This window comes from Pseudopodoces humilis, chromosome 7, assembly GCF_049639895.1.
Source record: "Pseudopodoces humilis isolate 2021_Gansu_Grassland_sample_001 chromosome 7, ASM4963989v1, whole genome shotgun sequence".
Classification (NCBI taxonomy): domain Eukaryota; kingdom Metazoa; phylum Chordata; class Aves; order Passeriformes; family Paridae; genus Pseudopodoces; species Pseudopodoces humilis.
Window position 1 is genome coordinate 36,525,891 of NC_142206.1, and position 17,227 is coordinate 36,543,117.

At 34.3% G+C, this 17,227-nt stretch overlaps 1 protein-coding gene across 2 annotated transcripts in view; it reads left to right on the plus strand.

Annotated features, from left to right (window-relative positions):
• Nucleotides 1-13,619, plus strand: part of ARHGAP5 (Rho GTPase activating protein 5) — a 47,092-nt gene extending 33,473 nt beyond the window's left edge. Inside the window, exons 5-8 of one of the 2 annotated variants that reach the window (XM_005520308.3) lie at nucleotides 2,614-2,691; nucleotides 3,665-3,796; nucleotides 5,457-5,562; nucleotides 9,813-13,619. In XM_005520308.3, the coding sequence (XP_005520365.1) occupies nucleotides 2,614-2,691; nucleotides 3,665-3,796; nucleotides 5,457-5,562; nucleotides 9,813-10,143 (647 nt within the window). In that variant the 3' untranslated portion in view covers nucleotides 10,144-13,619. The remainder of the gene's footprint in view (nucleotides 1-2,613; nucleotides 2,692-3,664; nucleotides 3,797-5,456; nucleotides 5,563-9,812) is intronic. The other variant, XM_014249905.2, reaches the window with a different exon arrangement.
• The last annotated feature ends 3,608 nt before the right edge of the window (nucleotides 13,620-17,227 follow it).

Below are 17,227 nucleotides of genomic sequence, written 5' to 3' on the forward strand. Positions count from 1 at the left end.
GAGGATCTAGTTATTTAAACCTAGAGATGTTGTAAAGGTAGCAGGACAGAGAAGCAAATAAATAATATGATTCTAACGTATAATATTACAGCAGCAGTTGTGTTTGGTAAGGATATGTTGAAAATTACAACTGGACCAGAATGCAAGGAGAGTAAGAACATAAAAAAAAGTTTTGAAAAATCAAGAGCCTTGACAGTGGGGGAATCACATTTTTAAAAAGCTGTCCAAAAAAATAAATGTTGAGCGCTGTCTATTTCTCCCTCTTTTCTTAGAGATATATATTATACATATGCAAAAAGTTTAAAAGCTAAAACTAGTGAACCACAGGTACTGTACTGAACTACAGTGTCTGATATTTGATGGAAGATCTTGATGTAAGAAGCATCGGAGAGACCTGGCTGCATAAGAAAAAGCAACAGAGAATTGGAGTATTACATAAAGAATTCTTGCAGACTTCTAGCTGTGTGTATACTCACAGATTAAACTTGTCTCCTTCCGTGCCTTAGAGAAAGTGTAATGACAACTGGCCGTTTTGTGAAGCGTGACTTTCTAGAATATACACAAACAAGAAAAATTTTGTTGAGGAACTCAGGAGACAAATTTATTTAGCTTAATACAGAAGTGCAGCACTTCACTATTTCTTGAAGATGCCTAAATTAAGTAGGCATTTCCTTCTTTAACCTGGAAATTTTCAGAAGTACTGTAAGTTGTCTTTCTTTGTTTCTTAGAGCTGTAGCATAGATACCACACTAGAGCATATGTCTCCAGAGCAGCCAGTTCAAGTATTCAAGGTTTATACCTACTAAACAGTGACTGGGTCAGACCTCTCAGAAACTGCTGTAGCAGCACATGCAGTTTCTTTTGTGCAGAAAGACATTGAATAGTAATTGGATAAAACAAAAACTATCCTGAGGCTGTAGGGTCTCCAGCAGAGAATTCTCTCATGCTAGACAAAGAGAATCTTGATCTAGCTTGTTCTTATCTACCAGTGGTCTTCTGTATTTATTTACACCTTCTGGAAGAGGAATATAAAGTGTTTCTGGCTGTGATCACATGTAACACATTTGGGGCACTTTTTTTGAAGGCAGGCTTGAAACTCCTTTCAAGGTGTGGAAATCACTGAATCATTGAAACTGCTTTTTGCCCTGTGCCCACCAAATTTTACCTTCTTGCGGTGTTGAAGGATATCAGTAGATAAGGCTCAAGTTTTTTGAAGGGACTGTTCAGGTGTATATTTACAAGAGGAAAACTTTTGGCTATGGAATTGGAAAGCTAAATGATGGATATGAAAATTTATTGAAGAAATGCTTATTAAAATATCCTTGATGCAGCCAGTAAAGAGACATGTTTTGTTGATGAGACATTTAGAAGGAAATAATCCTTCTGAACCAGTCAAGTGCTTTCTGTGCTTTGAATGCTGTAGTAGGATTCTTAATGTTTCTTGGTAACTTAAGGGACACATTTGGTGGATAATAGTGTGACAGAGCAGTTAAGTGTTGATATGATGATCTAAAATGCATTCAGTTGTTGACCTATAATGGCAAAAGGACAAGAGATTTCATTAAGCTGTGAAACCTGGGAATTTTTAATAAACCCATGTAGTGTTACAGACATCTAATATATAGATAATTTTGCACCCATAAAGGTAACTTGAAGAATTAAGGATCTATAAATTGTTTATATTCCTTAATAGGTTCTAAATTAAAGAAGGAAAATATCTTGGGTAATGGTGTGATTATTAGGATGGACTTTTTCCATTCAATGAGTAGCTGTGGGCAGAAAATGATAGCAGTGTGGTAGGAAGCATGATCACTGGAATGGAGTGTGCAAGTGTGTGTATGTGATAATTAAGGTGTACTGTTCAACATTTGCCTTGAAATGCTGATGGAATTACGATGACTGTAATGCGGTAAAACAAAGTAATAATGAGAAGCTTGAGGAATGTTGCTTCCTAACACCTTTCTCTTTTCCCCCTTTTCCCCCATCCCTTAAAGAAAGACTTGTAAATGATGTGATAATATACTTTAGATAAGAAGTGAAGAGAAATGGATTCAAAGATTATAAAATATAAATTGTTAAAGATTAAGTTATTATCATATACAGAATTGTGTTACACAGTGAAATAAAAAGATGAGGATTCTGTTATTACAAATGCTTGTTTTGTTGTTTTTTTTTCCCTGCAGAGTATTTTTAGTATGTTGTTGTTTGCCACAGTAAGTTGTTAAGCCCAAACTGTGAAGACAGTTTTTAAAAACATAAATGTGGGTACCACAGAATTTGGGTTTTTGATTATTAAAAAAACAGTGCAAATAACAACAGTCTTAATAGAGATCAGTAAGAGAATTATTCAACAAATATCTGCATCAGAGTCTTGTTATCCTACAATGTCATTTCCTCTGATTGATGTTAAATGGAATAGTGGACTCAATAGACAACTGACATTTTGTGTTTTGCTAGTCCTATATTGCTGTAATGGTTAATGTGTTAACTTTTTAGGCCCTTAAGAAATGTATTCCTACTTTTCATTTCTGAATTAGTAGTTATAACTGGTTCTGCTCTGCTTTATAGTATATAAACTTGTTTTTTAATATTTATTTTTCCTCCTCTTCTAAGGATTATGTACTGAAGGCCTGTACCGTGTTAGTGGGAATAAAACAGATCAAGACAACATTCAAAAACAGTTTGATCAAGGTAATCAGATTTTGTTATTTAAAGCCAGAACACAACATGAATTCTCTGTAGATTTATCACAGTGCAATATAAAGGGATTGCACTTTCAAACCAACTTCCGTAGCACTGTGTCCTTAGTGCTCTGGTGGGTTGTTTTGGTATAGTCCATGTTATTACCAGTGAAGCTCCAAGGGTGGGAGGGGAATCTTGTTGCAGCTGGCTTAAGCATTCTTAAAATATTATCTAGGTGGTATTTGAAGGTTTGAAAGAGTTTAAGTGTAGTTTTAGCTGCTCCTTGTGTTAACAGTTCATCAGTCCTAGGCATTAAGGCATTCCCTTCTGCTTCTTATGCCCCACAAATAGTAATTCTTGGTACTGTAGTAAAAGCTCTCTTCAATAATGTGCATTAACAATTAAGTCTGAGTAATTTCTAACATAGCCTTTGTCATTGTAGAATGTAATGAAATGTGATTGGTAGTTTAAGCTGCTCACTTTGATATGTTTATATTTTAAAATGAAAACATTTATTGAAAATTCTTGGATGTTAATAATGAAGTTGAGTCTGTGAAAAATAGTAAAATGTCTTCTAGACGTTAAAGAAAGTAGAAGTGCTATTTCTTTATTATGCCTTGCTTTGCTGTTTAGCAGCATTTTGGGAAATAGAATTTATAACTTCTTACTGGGCAAAATTGATTAATCAGAAGCCAGCTAATGACAAATACAAAATCATTCAAGACTTCATGGAGAGTTAGACAGCTTTATTTTTCTGATCTTCTACTGTTTTGTAATACTATCACATTTTCTTATATTTGATTTCTTGTAGGTTTGTGTGATAGGTTATCAGTAAGTTCACCTTTCCTTCCTTATTTAATAATCATTTGGCAAAATTTTAGTTATCAGTGTTTTGAATAAATTCTTTTTTTCATAAAGTATTATAAGGAATGATAACAGTAGGTTTTACTTCAACTACTACTTTTAAAATTTTGTTTTACAGATCATAATATCAGTCTAGAATCAATGGGAGTAACAGTGAATGCTGTGGCTGGGGCTCTGAAAGCTTTTTTTGCAGATCTGCCAGATCCATTAGTTCCTTACTCATTGCATCAAGAGTTGTTAGAAACATCAAGTAAGTAACAAACAACATTTTCTTTATTTAATTGTGTTATTTCCATTGCCCTTATTTCTATTTTTACTTCATTGTAAGTTGAAAGGACTATCTGCACTGGATATTTTTTTAATTCCTTTGACACACATATTTTTTAATATTCTTTAAAATTAGAACAACTATATATGATGAGATGAATGTAATACATTTATTTTTCAAAATAAGTTTGTAGCTTATTTCTCCTTTTCCTAGAAAATTTAATTGGGAGACAGCTACTTATTTCTATTTTTTAAGTGATAAAAATTATGAAAGCTCGTGGAGCAGCTTTGCAGTTGTTAATAGGAAAACCCCCTTGGATTTATGAAGTCTTACATTCAAAGTAGACTTTAAAAATCAGACACATCTATGGGATATTATGGTAATTCTCTAATTCTCTTAGTTTTTTTTCAAGTTCTTTTTGAACTCTTGTAAGATGCTTAGTTTTGTTTGCCTTATGAACATTTTTCAGACGTTTCATAGTATTCCTGTATTTGAAATGAGCGTCTCGTATTGGCAGCAAGCTGTTCCACAGAGCGACCACCACACTTTTTACAGAGTACGACTGTGATGTACAGTATTTCAAAGTATTTTTTGCTCAAAACATGGAAGCATTAGTGTAAGCTTAAGGCTTGGGCCAGGACTTGATTAATATATAGCCCATTAGAAATTTTGTATTTTCTGATGATATCTGTAAATAGCTATTTCTAGTATTTCTCCTGTACTTTTTAAGGCATGTTACTTGTTTAATGTAGTTACTTTGGTTTTATTTTTTCTTAAAAGTTATAACAGTTAAATTCCATTCAAAACTTAAAATAGCTTAGAATATAATTACTGTTTTAAAATGCCATTAATCCTGCTTCAAATTTATATTTGGGATATACTGGACTGTATTTAACATTTTTTTCTATGATATTATGGTAGATCAAAGTTGTTTTTAGCAGTGCAGTCAAGTAATAGTGGGGAACTTGTATTCCTTTTTATGGTATGAATCATCATTGATTAGAAGTGTATTCTGCAGAATATATGGATGCCCACAGCATTAGTTGCTGGTTTTTTTAAAATAAAATTGTTACTCTATTTTGTATTCCTTTCCTACATGTTGGTTATTTCCTGTTTGAAGCATGAACAATGCCCTTTGGGCCTGTGAAGAATCCTTGTACTTCTTTACGCAGCATATTTAAAATAGCTGCACTAGCCCTATTCATGATTTTTTTATTATTTGAATAACAGTGAAGTTTAAGAGTATTCTAGGCTCATGTGAATGTCTTTCTGTCATAACATTTTGCAAGCAGAGGGAACTCCAACAGGAAATGACCGTGTCACATTGTTATTCTACAGGCTAACAGTAAACTAGTCAAGTAATTATTTGCTGAACACAGATAATTCTGCTTAAATTCAGAAAAATATTTTTGTGCTGAGTTAAACTTGCAGCGGGTGTACTTCATACACTTAGAGTAACCAGGACAAACTCTGTAATAAAAAAGTTACTCTGTGAAAATAGGAATTTTTTATTAAATATTTTCTCACTTGATATTTCTCTGTGGGTATCTTACCTATACCATTATACTAGGAAAAAGACTTAGCAACACTTTATTCAGTATGTCTTTCTAGATGTGTCAGAAAATGTCACTTATTTCTATAGAAATCATGGATAAGACAGAACGGCTACACGAGTTAAAAGAGATTGTGAAGAAATTCCATCCAGTGAACTATGATGTCTTCAGATACATAATAACACATCTAAACAGGTTTAGTATTTTTCAATTTTGTTTAAGTTGTAATAGTTGCAAAAAAGATTGTGTTTTTAACAATGAATTATCTACTAGAATTGAAAATGTGGAAAAAGAAATTAGGAGTTACAGTTGATTAATAAAACCTTAGATATTTGTTTCTCACATATTATTGACATATATTTATCTGGCATCATTTCTACTATAAAGTTATGAGAATGCTGTATGTAACAAAAGCTTGGAAGAATAACTTCACCTAATATTAACTATGCACCTAATTATAACTATTGCACATCCTCCCCCCCAGGAAATAATAGCTATTAAAATTATAGACTAATCTAGGTTTTAAGGAATTTGAGTCATTTGGCCTAAACATCATCTTCCCTCTCTCCCCCTTCCCCTCTCCTGCCAAAACAGGGCTAGCTTCAATCAAAATGTATATATAGAATACAGAGCCCAAAATGTGCTCAATAGTAAAATGTAAAACAAAGCTCTAAGTTACAGTAAATTGGTTACACTTTCTTCTTAAATTTTGCCTCTTGCATGGAAATTTAATGTTTTTATATTTAAAAGTTATTTCCATATTTACTAAAATAGTGCTAATAGATGTATATCACATCATAATCTTGAGCCTTTACATGTACAATATTGTCATAAAAAAACGAAAAAGACCAACTAACTCATGCTTCTTATTCAGCTAAAATGAAATTATTCTCTGAAATCCATAGAATGAGATTAACTGTATTATTGTTGAGGTTATAAGGGATCTTTGGAGATTGTTTTGTTCAACCCCATTGCTTTGACAGTCAATTACAACAGATAGCCTAGGATGGTGTCTAGTAAGGTTATCAGTATCTCGAAGAAGTGAGACTCCAGTCTCAGAACAGCCTGTTTCAGTGCTCAGTCACCCCCACAGTAAAAAGTGTTTTCTTATGCTGAGAGACTTTCCTGTGGGTGTTTGTGCCTGTTGCCTTTTGTCTTGTCACTGAACACCACTCAGAAGAGTCTCAATTCATCTTCTTCACACCCTCCTATCAGATATTTAAAACCAGTGATAAGACTTTGCTTGAGCTCTTCTAGGCTCAGCTTTTTCTCATCTGAGGGACCTTTGATCTCTTAATGATCTTCTTCCTAATGTCCCTTCATTGGGCTCACTCCAGTGTGTTGATATGTCTGTTGTGCTGGAGAGTCCAGAGCTGGATCCCAGACTCTAGATGTGACCTTTGCAGTGCTGGCTAGAGGGGAAAGATCAGCTCCCTAGACCTGCTGGCAGTGCTCCTAATGCAGCCTAGGGTGCTGTTGGCTGCCTTTGCCACCTGTCTGACTTCTGCTCAGTTTGTTGTCCATCAGGACTTTCTTGTCTCTCTCTGTGCAGTGTTACACAAAACTGTCTGGCTGAAAAGTATAGACACATATACAACCTTTACAGGATATTCAGTTGTTCTGGACTACTGTCCGTGTGTTTGTGTTTCTGCAGGTATTTGTAATGATCTAACTGAGCTTTGTAGTACAGGGGTAGAAATAAGAACCTTTAACTTTCCTACTTAGTCATCAAGGAGAATGTAGGTACTCCCTATTTTTACACTTCTCATAGAATGTGTAAGATTCTGGGATTTAAGTGCCTACTTTTGCATTTCTCTCTATCACATACGCAACTTGTTCAACTTTTATAAAGTTGTCCATTTTCCTTCTCAGGGAAATGGAACAATTTTTCCATTGTACTCTTGTCCAATACAAATTCAGCTCTAAAACAGATAAAACCATATCAATGAACAAATGCCCATATTACAGAATTTCAAGATGCGCTTGCAAGTATCTAAAGTACAACTAAAGATCTCAATCTTGACACAGTTATTAGTTATCTGAAATGTTAACTCTTAATTAACCTGATTATATTTTTGTGGAAGAGTGGCAGTCTTGGAACTGTCAGAAGTCTTCATCTGGTCACCTATTGGCAAAGCACAGCTGAATGTACAATGTTAAGTACCTAGATTGCTGCAAGTAAAAGAGCTAAACATAATTTTAAAAATTCCTGAGTAGATTCTAATGTGTGCATATCTACAAACAAATGAAACATATTAATTCATGGAATTTACTGGAGAACATCAGTGATGTACATTGGCCTTTGCTTTCTGGTCTGGTCCTCTATTAATGATGAGTGATTGCAGGTTGCTAGTAAAAAAACAATATTTTCTTAAAGAAAGGCTGTCATGTTTTGTCTCATTTGCAGTGTCAGGTAGTTGCATTCCATTCAACAAGAAATCTGCTTGGACGTAAGCAATTGCATATATAGAAAGAGGTGGTTACAGTTGTGTACAGGATCTTGGTGAATTAATGGTGAATTAATGCTGATCTATAATTAAAATGGAAGTGTTGTTTGCCAAATGAATTGTTTATTTAATGAAGTAAAGCAGTCTTCTACATGATGAAAGAGCTCTCATCACAAGCTAATGTTATAGATGCTTTGTTTTTGCATCCTAAATCATTACAGTAAAATATGTGCTATTGTATAGTTAGTAATGATTGGTGGTTGGTAATATTTTGGTGTGTCCACAACCACAACCACAGGACCTGATAGCTGAAACAAAAAATACAAGTATTATCCACATTGTATGAGACCAGTAACCATGAGAATTTAATAAATGGCAACAGTGAGATTTCATTAGTGTTATAAGCACCTTTATGAGCATTTCAGGTAATTGTGTTGATTAACTGTAAGAGGTGAGCTCTTACAACAGGATAGTGTTGGATTGACATTGGCTTTTTTGATACTAGTTGTGTTTTATACACATTCCTTGGTATCAAGACCATTCATACGTAAGGACTAATATGGCGTGATATGCTTCTGAAGTCTGGGAAAACACCAGTGTACAGCTTTTAAAGTCTGATCAGGGTGGGTTTACAGTCTGAAATTCCTGAGACTTGGCAGTGGAGAAAGTGGGCAGGATCAAGAGAGACACGTCACTTTTCATTTTGAGTGAGCATAGAAGAAGGTAAATGGGCATTTGCTGAGCACTTAGAAGATTCTGAAGTAGTTAAAGCAAGTTTGGGAGGAGAGCAACATACAGGTTTGGTAGGGTTTTGTTTACTCTTAGAAAGTACAAAGGTAAAGTTGAAGAACAGGAGGGAATGCGGTTGATCATTTTGTTTAATCTGGTTGTGAGCTGTTGTTGGGGAAAAGGTGCAATGCCTTTTTTTTCTCACCTCTAGCTGTAGGTTCCCATTGAGGCTTCATTTATTGAGTCTAATGACTGTGAGGGTACAGCATGTTAATAATAATGCTAAGCAAAATGTAGCTTATATTTATTCTTTGATCTTTAAGTGAATTTTAAATGTAATTTTTTTAACAAAGAGATTATGAATTTTACTGCTACTCTGAAATAGTATCCAAACTTACTCAAAACAGATCGAGAGGCAGTATTTGTGTACCTTCACACTGTTTTTTATGCTTTATCATTACCATTATATATGCAGTGTAAATGACTGGAAGTATTTTCTTATAGTGTTAATTCTAGTGTTTACTATGGCTTTCACAGCTCTTGAATCTATGGACTACAGCCAGCTGTCAGAAATTCTTGTGGGCTGCTCTTGTTAATCATCAAAATTGTAACTGACAAATTTCTGAAGTTTTATTTTCTGTCTATTTCTACAGGACAATTGTATCTCTGCTACCTTTGTGATATCTACTGTAATATAGAAATGCATGTTCCCAGCTGAATGCATATCTTAGGTGTTTATCACATGTATTAACACATGATTTTTCATGTGTCTTTCAGTAATTACTTCTAGATAAAATTATGATGCCAGTTTGCCTATCGCTGGGAAAAGCATTTTGATTTTTCTGAGTAGGTATTTACTTGTAGATGATAAATTTGGTAATAGGATGGTTTGTTATTCTTGGGAGGTTTTTTTGTTTGGTAATAGTAATGCAATAATGAATGTAGATAATAAGTGAAGACTCTGTTTCAGTTTGTTTATTATTGTTTTTCAAAGTGCTGGTGGAATGTTGAATATCTTTCTTGATTAAAAGCTTAATCAGATTTATATTAGTTAACTATCCAAATTTGGAAATGACATGGTTTCTAAATTTTCTTCTGCATAATCGCATAAAATATTCAAGGACAATTGTTTTAATGGATTGCTGAGGAAAGGAGCAAAAATCTCAAGATTGTTTAGTAATAATGCCTACAGTTAGAGCGCTATGAGAATATTTCTAGTTGATCACGTACTGGTTTTAATTCACTCTGTGCATATCATTCTCATTTCAGGGTTAGTCAGCAATATAAGACCAACTTTATGACTGCTGATAACTTATCGATTTGTTTCTGGCCTACTTTGATGAGACCCGATTTTGAAAACAGAGAGTTTCTTTCTACCACCAAAATCCACCAATCAGTTATAGAGACCTTCATTCAACAATGTCAGTTTTTCTTTTACAACGGGGAGATCGTAGAAGCACCCAACCCAGTGGCTTGTCAGCCACCACCCTCCAACCCAGTGCAGATGGTGGAACCCATGGTACCCCTGCAGCTGCCACCCCCGCTGCAGCCTCAGCTGATACAGTCGCAGCTACCAGCAGACCCTCTTGGTATTATATAGCCAGAAGATGATTGCAGGCAGCCTGGTGCTGGTGGACAGTAGAGACAAGCTATAGACATGCATGTTTCAGGATACAGTAATGTACTTCATATTTATGAAAAATAATTCCCATCCAGCTGATTGGACATCTTTTTGTTATATCCCGTACTGTGTTCCTCATTTGTACACGCTGCAGATAAAAACTATGTGATAAGCATGACTGGAGAGGTTTAATTTTTAAAAGCAAAAATAGCTATAAAGTACAAAGCTGCTGCTGCATGATACCTTATTGCAATCACTATATCATTCCTGTGACGGTTTGTCACAATATATTGTGAATAAAATTTTTCTATAGAAATTAAATGATTTAAAAAAAATTACATTTATGAAACATTCAATGCTTACAGCCTGCTTTATGGCTGGTTTTTGTTATTTAACATGCTATTTTTGGCAATTTTCTTCACATTCAAGCATTCTGTGTAAACAACTAAAGCCCAGCTATAGTTTATTTTGTAATCTCCTGGCTACTTATGTGACTTTATGCTTAGGGTGGTTTATGGAAGAATGCAAAATGCACTGTTGAGAATTTTACGATCCCTCACCATCCATCTTTACTTATAAGTAAACCTGTGGACAGTTTAAGGGTGGGTGAACTTGCTTATTATTTCTTACAGCACAATACCAAGGACATGCTTGTTGTAAAAGTGAGTTTCAAATACTGTACAAAAATTTTGATGTTGCCTACTTATTTCTTTATGTTCCATTACCGAACTAAACATTTTGTAAAACTGTTAATTCTGTAAACAGCTGCATGTTTAAAAGATCATTGATGGTCTTGTAAACTTAATCTAATATATTTTAGATATTTTAATTTTTCCCACTTGGGAATACATGTAGTGTTTAGAAAATAGTTCATGACATTTTCATATAAGGTTATATAACTTTTCATACATAAACATGACTTTTGTTGTAGTAAAATTCTCTAAACCAAACAATGTTTTAATCTAGGACTTCAATTAATCTATTCTTTAAATCTATTTTTATGTGACCCTCTAAAGATATACAAAAATGCATTGCTAATACATGGCAATAAATACTTTGGGTACTGACAATTAACCTCTTTGGAGTGTGTATATATAAAATCACATAAACTTGTATTCATATTTTTTTTCCTGTGGTATGTCGTACTAAAATTTCAAATGACTTTTTTTTTCTTCATCGTATTTTTAAATTATCTTTTTTTTTTTTTCATTTATTTGACTTTTATATTGGTACCAATTTTGCTGTAAAAGAATGCTGCTTAATTTAAACAAATCTTTTGGTTAAATATTTTGATAGTGGTAAAAAAAATTAGAAGGTTACAAATTGTAGCAAAGGGGAGACCATAGATACACACTACCTGTGAGACTTTCATAGCAGCTTTCTTTCTTTCATGCTCAAAATGTACCTTTTTAGGTCTGCAAAAAACAAAGTTTTGGCTCATTCAGCTGCTAGAATGTTTTGTGTAGTTTAAAAAAAAGCTTTATGATGGTCACTGTTGTAATCTTCATTATAACAAGATTTAAGATCGTCTTGTATGTATTATAGTAAATAGATGATTTTGAGAATTAAGGCTTTTATTAAGAGATTGATTTGCTCCATTTTCCCAAAATAAAACTTTCCTTTCCCACTTATGTCCTAGGTATTGTACTTCTAATGACTTGGATTATCATTCTAGATTACTAAAATACCATAAAGCTGGCTGCTGTTTGAAGTACATGTATATTATAAATTATCTTGATATTGTGTTATATTCTTGCAAGTAATTATCTTTTTTAAGAAAACATAAACAAAAAAGAAAAGTCAACCCTATTCCTATTGCAAAGCACACAGGAACTAATAGTACAATAAAATCTGTCCTGTAAATTGTAGTATTCCTAACTTGTTCTACTTTACCTGTTGTCTATACAGCTTTTATTTATAGTTTTCAAACTAATCTTGGCATGTTTAGCAAAGAAAATGAAACTTCAGGAGTTTTATAAACTATTTCTAGGTTGCTAAAGAATTTATTTTTCTACTTATATGGCATAGACAAAGCATCAGCTGTACAGGAATCAAGTCTATTTCTAATAGAAGTAAGCTTAAAAATAAATGCCAGTCATATCCATTTTTAAAAATTCCATCTATAAAATATCTCCAGTCTTTGTAATGTGAATTACATTTTAAACTTTCTATAAATTCCAAGTTTTTTGCCATAATATTTAACTAATGTTTGGATACTAATTTTTAGAATAATTTACATTCCATTTCATGACAAACTTTCATGTTGAGCTTTTGATCAGCAGTATTTGCAGTACCATTTCTTTGTGTATGATGTTGTGGCTAAATGGCTAAATCACCATTATTTTTAAGAATCTTAACACTTCCATTCAGCCAAATACAAAAGGTTTATTACATTTACTGGATAAACAGAGAAATTAGAAAACATGGCGTGTGGCTTCTGGTTGTCACATGGAAGAGTCCCTGCATACTGTTTGCATTATGGAAGTGTTGTATGCAGGAATGTGGATATGTGTGTATGTGTAATATATACACTTTGAGTTCTTTTATCTGTTTGTGTGTTTATGCAGACATGCATGCACATACACCCACATAGTAAAGTTTTTAAAATATACTAGGAAATTAAACTGTGGTTATTAAAGATTTTTAATAGAGCTTTCTCTATTATTATTTTTATTAGTGCTATAAAATGAGGAAGCATGTTATTATATCCAAATTCCTCATACTTTGGCTCATGTAGACCCTTCTAGTTTTAATGAAAATCCAAACAATAATAACTATATTTTTTAATGTGAGCATTTTTACTGTAATATCTATCTTGATAAAGATACAAATGTATATTACTTTGATTGAGCCATCTCAGTGGCACTTTATGGAGTAGTTTCTTTTTTTGTTATAATGGTATAGACATACTGCAGTGTATTGTCTTTCACTGTTTTAGCAATTCTGAAATCCCAGACCTGAGTTACAAAAGTGCCATTTTAAGTAATGCTTAACAGGTTATTTCAAAAATCCTTACCCTTCATGATCTTGTGGAATTTAAACTCATATAGTGTAAATAGATCGCAGATGTCAACTTAAATGAAAAGAAACTTTGTTGTTATTATATGTTTTCTCCTTTATTTGAATCCTGGTTGCTAGGAATTTATAGGTATGTTTATTTTTAGTTGCTGGAGTTTAGCTTCCCATATTTATGAAGAACATAGAAAAATTTTCAATTGGAGATTAAAAAACCAGGCCGTAGTTTGTGCTTCTTTCATTTTTTTTTTTTCAGTAATTGTGATGCTGTTTGTCAACTGCAAAAATTGCACACATTTAAAAAATATTTCAAGTAAAAATTGTTCTTTGTTTATAGTGTAATCTTTTATTGCTACATCAAGAAAATACTGCAGTGAATTAAATATCAGTGAAGCTTATTCTGTATAAAAGATGCAACGAATAAAATACTAAGATGCTTACTGTGTATAATGTTCAGTTTAGTTGCCTGCTAAATTTTTGAAGGCAAAAGCACCCTCTCTTTCACAGACACAGAAATGAAATTTAGCAGTAAATATTGCTAAAGTAAGAGTGCAGTGTGTGTTTAAGTTTTTCTTGGGTGGGAGGCTGTCTCTCGTGGGTCTCCTAAGTTTGTTTTTCCTGTGGAATTTTTAAACCTGAAATAAAAACTGGGCTCGTAATGTCAGCTTTAAGTCATCAGAGTTGTACATTACTGGTCATAATTCTGCTAAGGATATGGGATAAACACAGCTTTGATAGTAGTAGTGGTTGTAGTTCTCGTGTTTGTGTTTGTACTTAGTTTTTTCAGAACACCTTGAGTAATATGGCTGGTGCAGAAATAACTGCAAAACCTTCCTGATGATCTTCAAATCTGAACACTACTCAGGTTTTATTATATACTTACACACACACACACACACACACACACATATATATATATATAAACATGTTCAGATACTGGAGTACTTTAATCTCAAATAGGATTCATCTTATATGTAATTTACTCAGTATGCAAATCAGTTATTTAGATTGCTTTATCAAAAGCAGCTCTACTGAATCTGACTGAAATTTGTTCAGACTCAAGTTTCTGATGAGTAACTGTCCCAAAGTGCAACATCAGTGATCACTTGTGTCAGATTTGGTCCTTCAACTAATTCGTGGTTTCCATGGAATCAGAAAGGGATGAAGTTAATCTGTCATCATGAGTGAACTGAACACTTCCTGCCTTTCCTTACTGACAATTTCTTTCCCAAGTGTGTAGCTAGTGCATCTTATGGCTGTTTCCCATGGTTCTCATCTTCCTTATAGAGTACAATATGTGTTTAGAACTGAAATTTTGTTGCTGAACTGTGTGTCATTGATGCCCAGCTGACAACATAGTGCTTATGTATTGCAGAATAGGGTTTAGTATACTTGATTAGTAATAATTTGACCATTTCTGATTTTTGTTTGGTGTGATTTAGGAAATGGAAAATGAAATTGTGTCACTGAATGCCTGCACTGCAGCAGCTGTGTTTTTTTCAGTTTTACAGTGTGGTAACAACAAAAGACTGTTGTTGCTTCTACTTAGAAGCTGTTTGAGTTTGAGAAAGGGTGTAAAGGAAATCCTGTAGTGAGTCTAGCTACCAACTGCATGTTAGTGCTTCAGGGTTAGATGTGCTGACTTGCAGGGTAACTCTGGCTGCTTATGTGACTGACCGATTTTTGCAGTGTAGCTGTAGCTTATATTTTCCCCAAAATTATGATATCACAATCTGCCTGTTCTTGCAGATCTTTCTGCTTCACAACTTGTGAAGAGAGGGCAGAGTGGCTAGTCTCATCATTTCCTGCAGTTTTCAGCTTTATCACTGGTGAGAATTGTTGGGGGCTCCTGAATTGCTCTTGCAGTGCTTTATGGAAGTAGAAAACATATGGAGTAGTAAGTTTTGAGTTAACAGACACTGAGTGCAATCAATTGATGAAGCATATAGAAAAAATTCAAGTTGCACTATCAATGTGCAGGTGTTACGGTGTCTCCTTGAAGGCTCCACTCAGTACTTGACAATGTGACCCGAGTTTCTGCAGTAACAGCCCTTGGTCACATGGATCCTGTGCAAGTTGGGAAGGAAGAAGAGATCAAGTAACTTAAAAAAACAACAAACAACCTTGAACAGCTGCCTCTGAAAATATTTAGATGAAATTACTAAACATAGCGTGTAGTAAATAAATATGGGAAATTAGATGTCCGTGGTTGGTTATTGAAATACATATTGACATCCGTATGAATATAAGCATGCTTTTTTTAACTTAGTAAAGAAGTGGATGTCGATGCAGGGATTTTAACATAGTAAAGGTGGTCAGCCTGCTACAGGTAAATACTGGTTACAACTCAGATGTAAAGTTTTAAAAAATGAATGTCAACAGTTGTATCTAATTTTGATATTGTATTCATGAATGGTCTAGCTCTAATGTTAGTTTAATTTTGTTACCCTATTATCTTGTGGTCACACAAATATGCCCAATTTTATGTCCTTTATGTAACTGTTAAGAGTTGGAAAGTTTCTTTTCACAGATAACTGCTTTCTTTACTCTTCTTTTTGATTTAAAGCCAAAACTTGAAATTGATAACATGATCATACTACTTGTCTCCTATAGAACAGACCAGGTCCCACGTGAGGTTTATAAAAATCTGACAATACTCTTTTCGACTCCTTTTGTCTGCACTTTTACATGTGCACTGCAGTTTTGGGGATGCACCACTTTGTGTCTGGAGATTTCTGATTGCTAGCAGGTAGATGTAAGGGTGGTCCCTTTCTGTATCCTAACTTGCTTTTTATAAAAGAGTGCTGGAAGGACCAGCAAGGAAACCATTTAAAAATGGTGAAGGATAAATACAAGCTCTCAGTACATCAGTGAGGTGAAGATGCTTATCTCAACTGGGCTTCCTTTCTGTACTAGAACTTTGTGGGTAGGCTGCTTTTAAGCCTTCCACTGATAGTGGAGAAGGGAGGAGGAGATGGCAAACTCCTATATACCCTTGTCCCTAACCTCAGGGGTGAGTGTTATTCTTACAGAGTTTGGGGCACAAATTTCTCTATGTCCAGTGTGGAATTTTGGCCCCACAGAGTCATGCATTAGCACGTGGCCTTTGACTGAACTTGGGACACCAAAGCAGTGGGGACATACATATGAGCCTTAAATTGTTCATCAGCATCCCTGCTCCTGAAGCATGCTGCCCTGAGAGTTTTGTTGCTTTTTACTTTAAAATAGTTTTGAGTGCTATTACCAACACAATCTGCAGGTCCAAGTGTTCTTTAGAAGATACAAGGATTCTCTGACCTGAAATACCTCTGAGGAAGTAGAAATCAAGCTCTATTCTCCTTGGGATTGTGCACAGTACTATCAAGTATTATTTTGTTTTCTCTCTTTTCAAAGAAAGCAGTTTCTAAGAAAATCAGAGGACTGAACTGTTATCTTTCAGAGGTGTTTTTTTGTAGCATGATAGTGACCATGAGGTAAATGCCCAGGTCATTCAGTGAAGGCATTGAAGATGTGAATCCTGCTGGAATCTTTTGGAAGACTGTCTATGGCAGAGTAAGTGAACTGTAGAACAAATTCTCAGTCATGGCTATAGTTCCTCTTTGAAGGAAATGGAATACTTTTGTTTTGTTTGTTTTCTGTTCTTCAGGATGGGGATAAACTGGTGTGCATGTAATGTGATTGTCAAAGCTGAGCTCTGACCCCACTGGGAAATGAGCAAAAAATTTGACACTAAACACTCTGAAAGGCAATGCAGATATCTCTGTCCTGTCATAGTATTCAGAGTATTGGGAGGAACTGGATGCTTTTGTTTTTCCCAAGACCACGTGCTTTTAATGAAGGGAAGGGTCTCTTAGCTCCCTTTGGATTTTGACTGCTGCCCCATATACATTATTTTACTTAAAACATTTCCTGTAATGTGTTTTTTAGGTACTGATCTGTAAATAGATTGAGTCTGACATCTTGAAATGCTGTCCTTTCCCACCATACATTTTTCTTTATTTTCTTTCTCTCCCTATACACCTCCTGCTTGTCCCTAAAACAGCAGAGC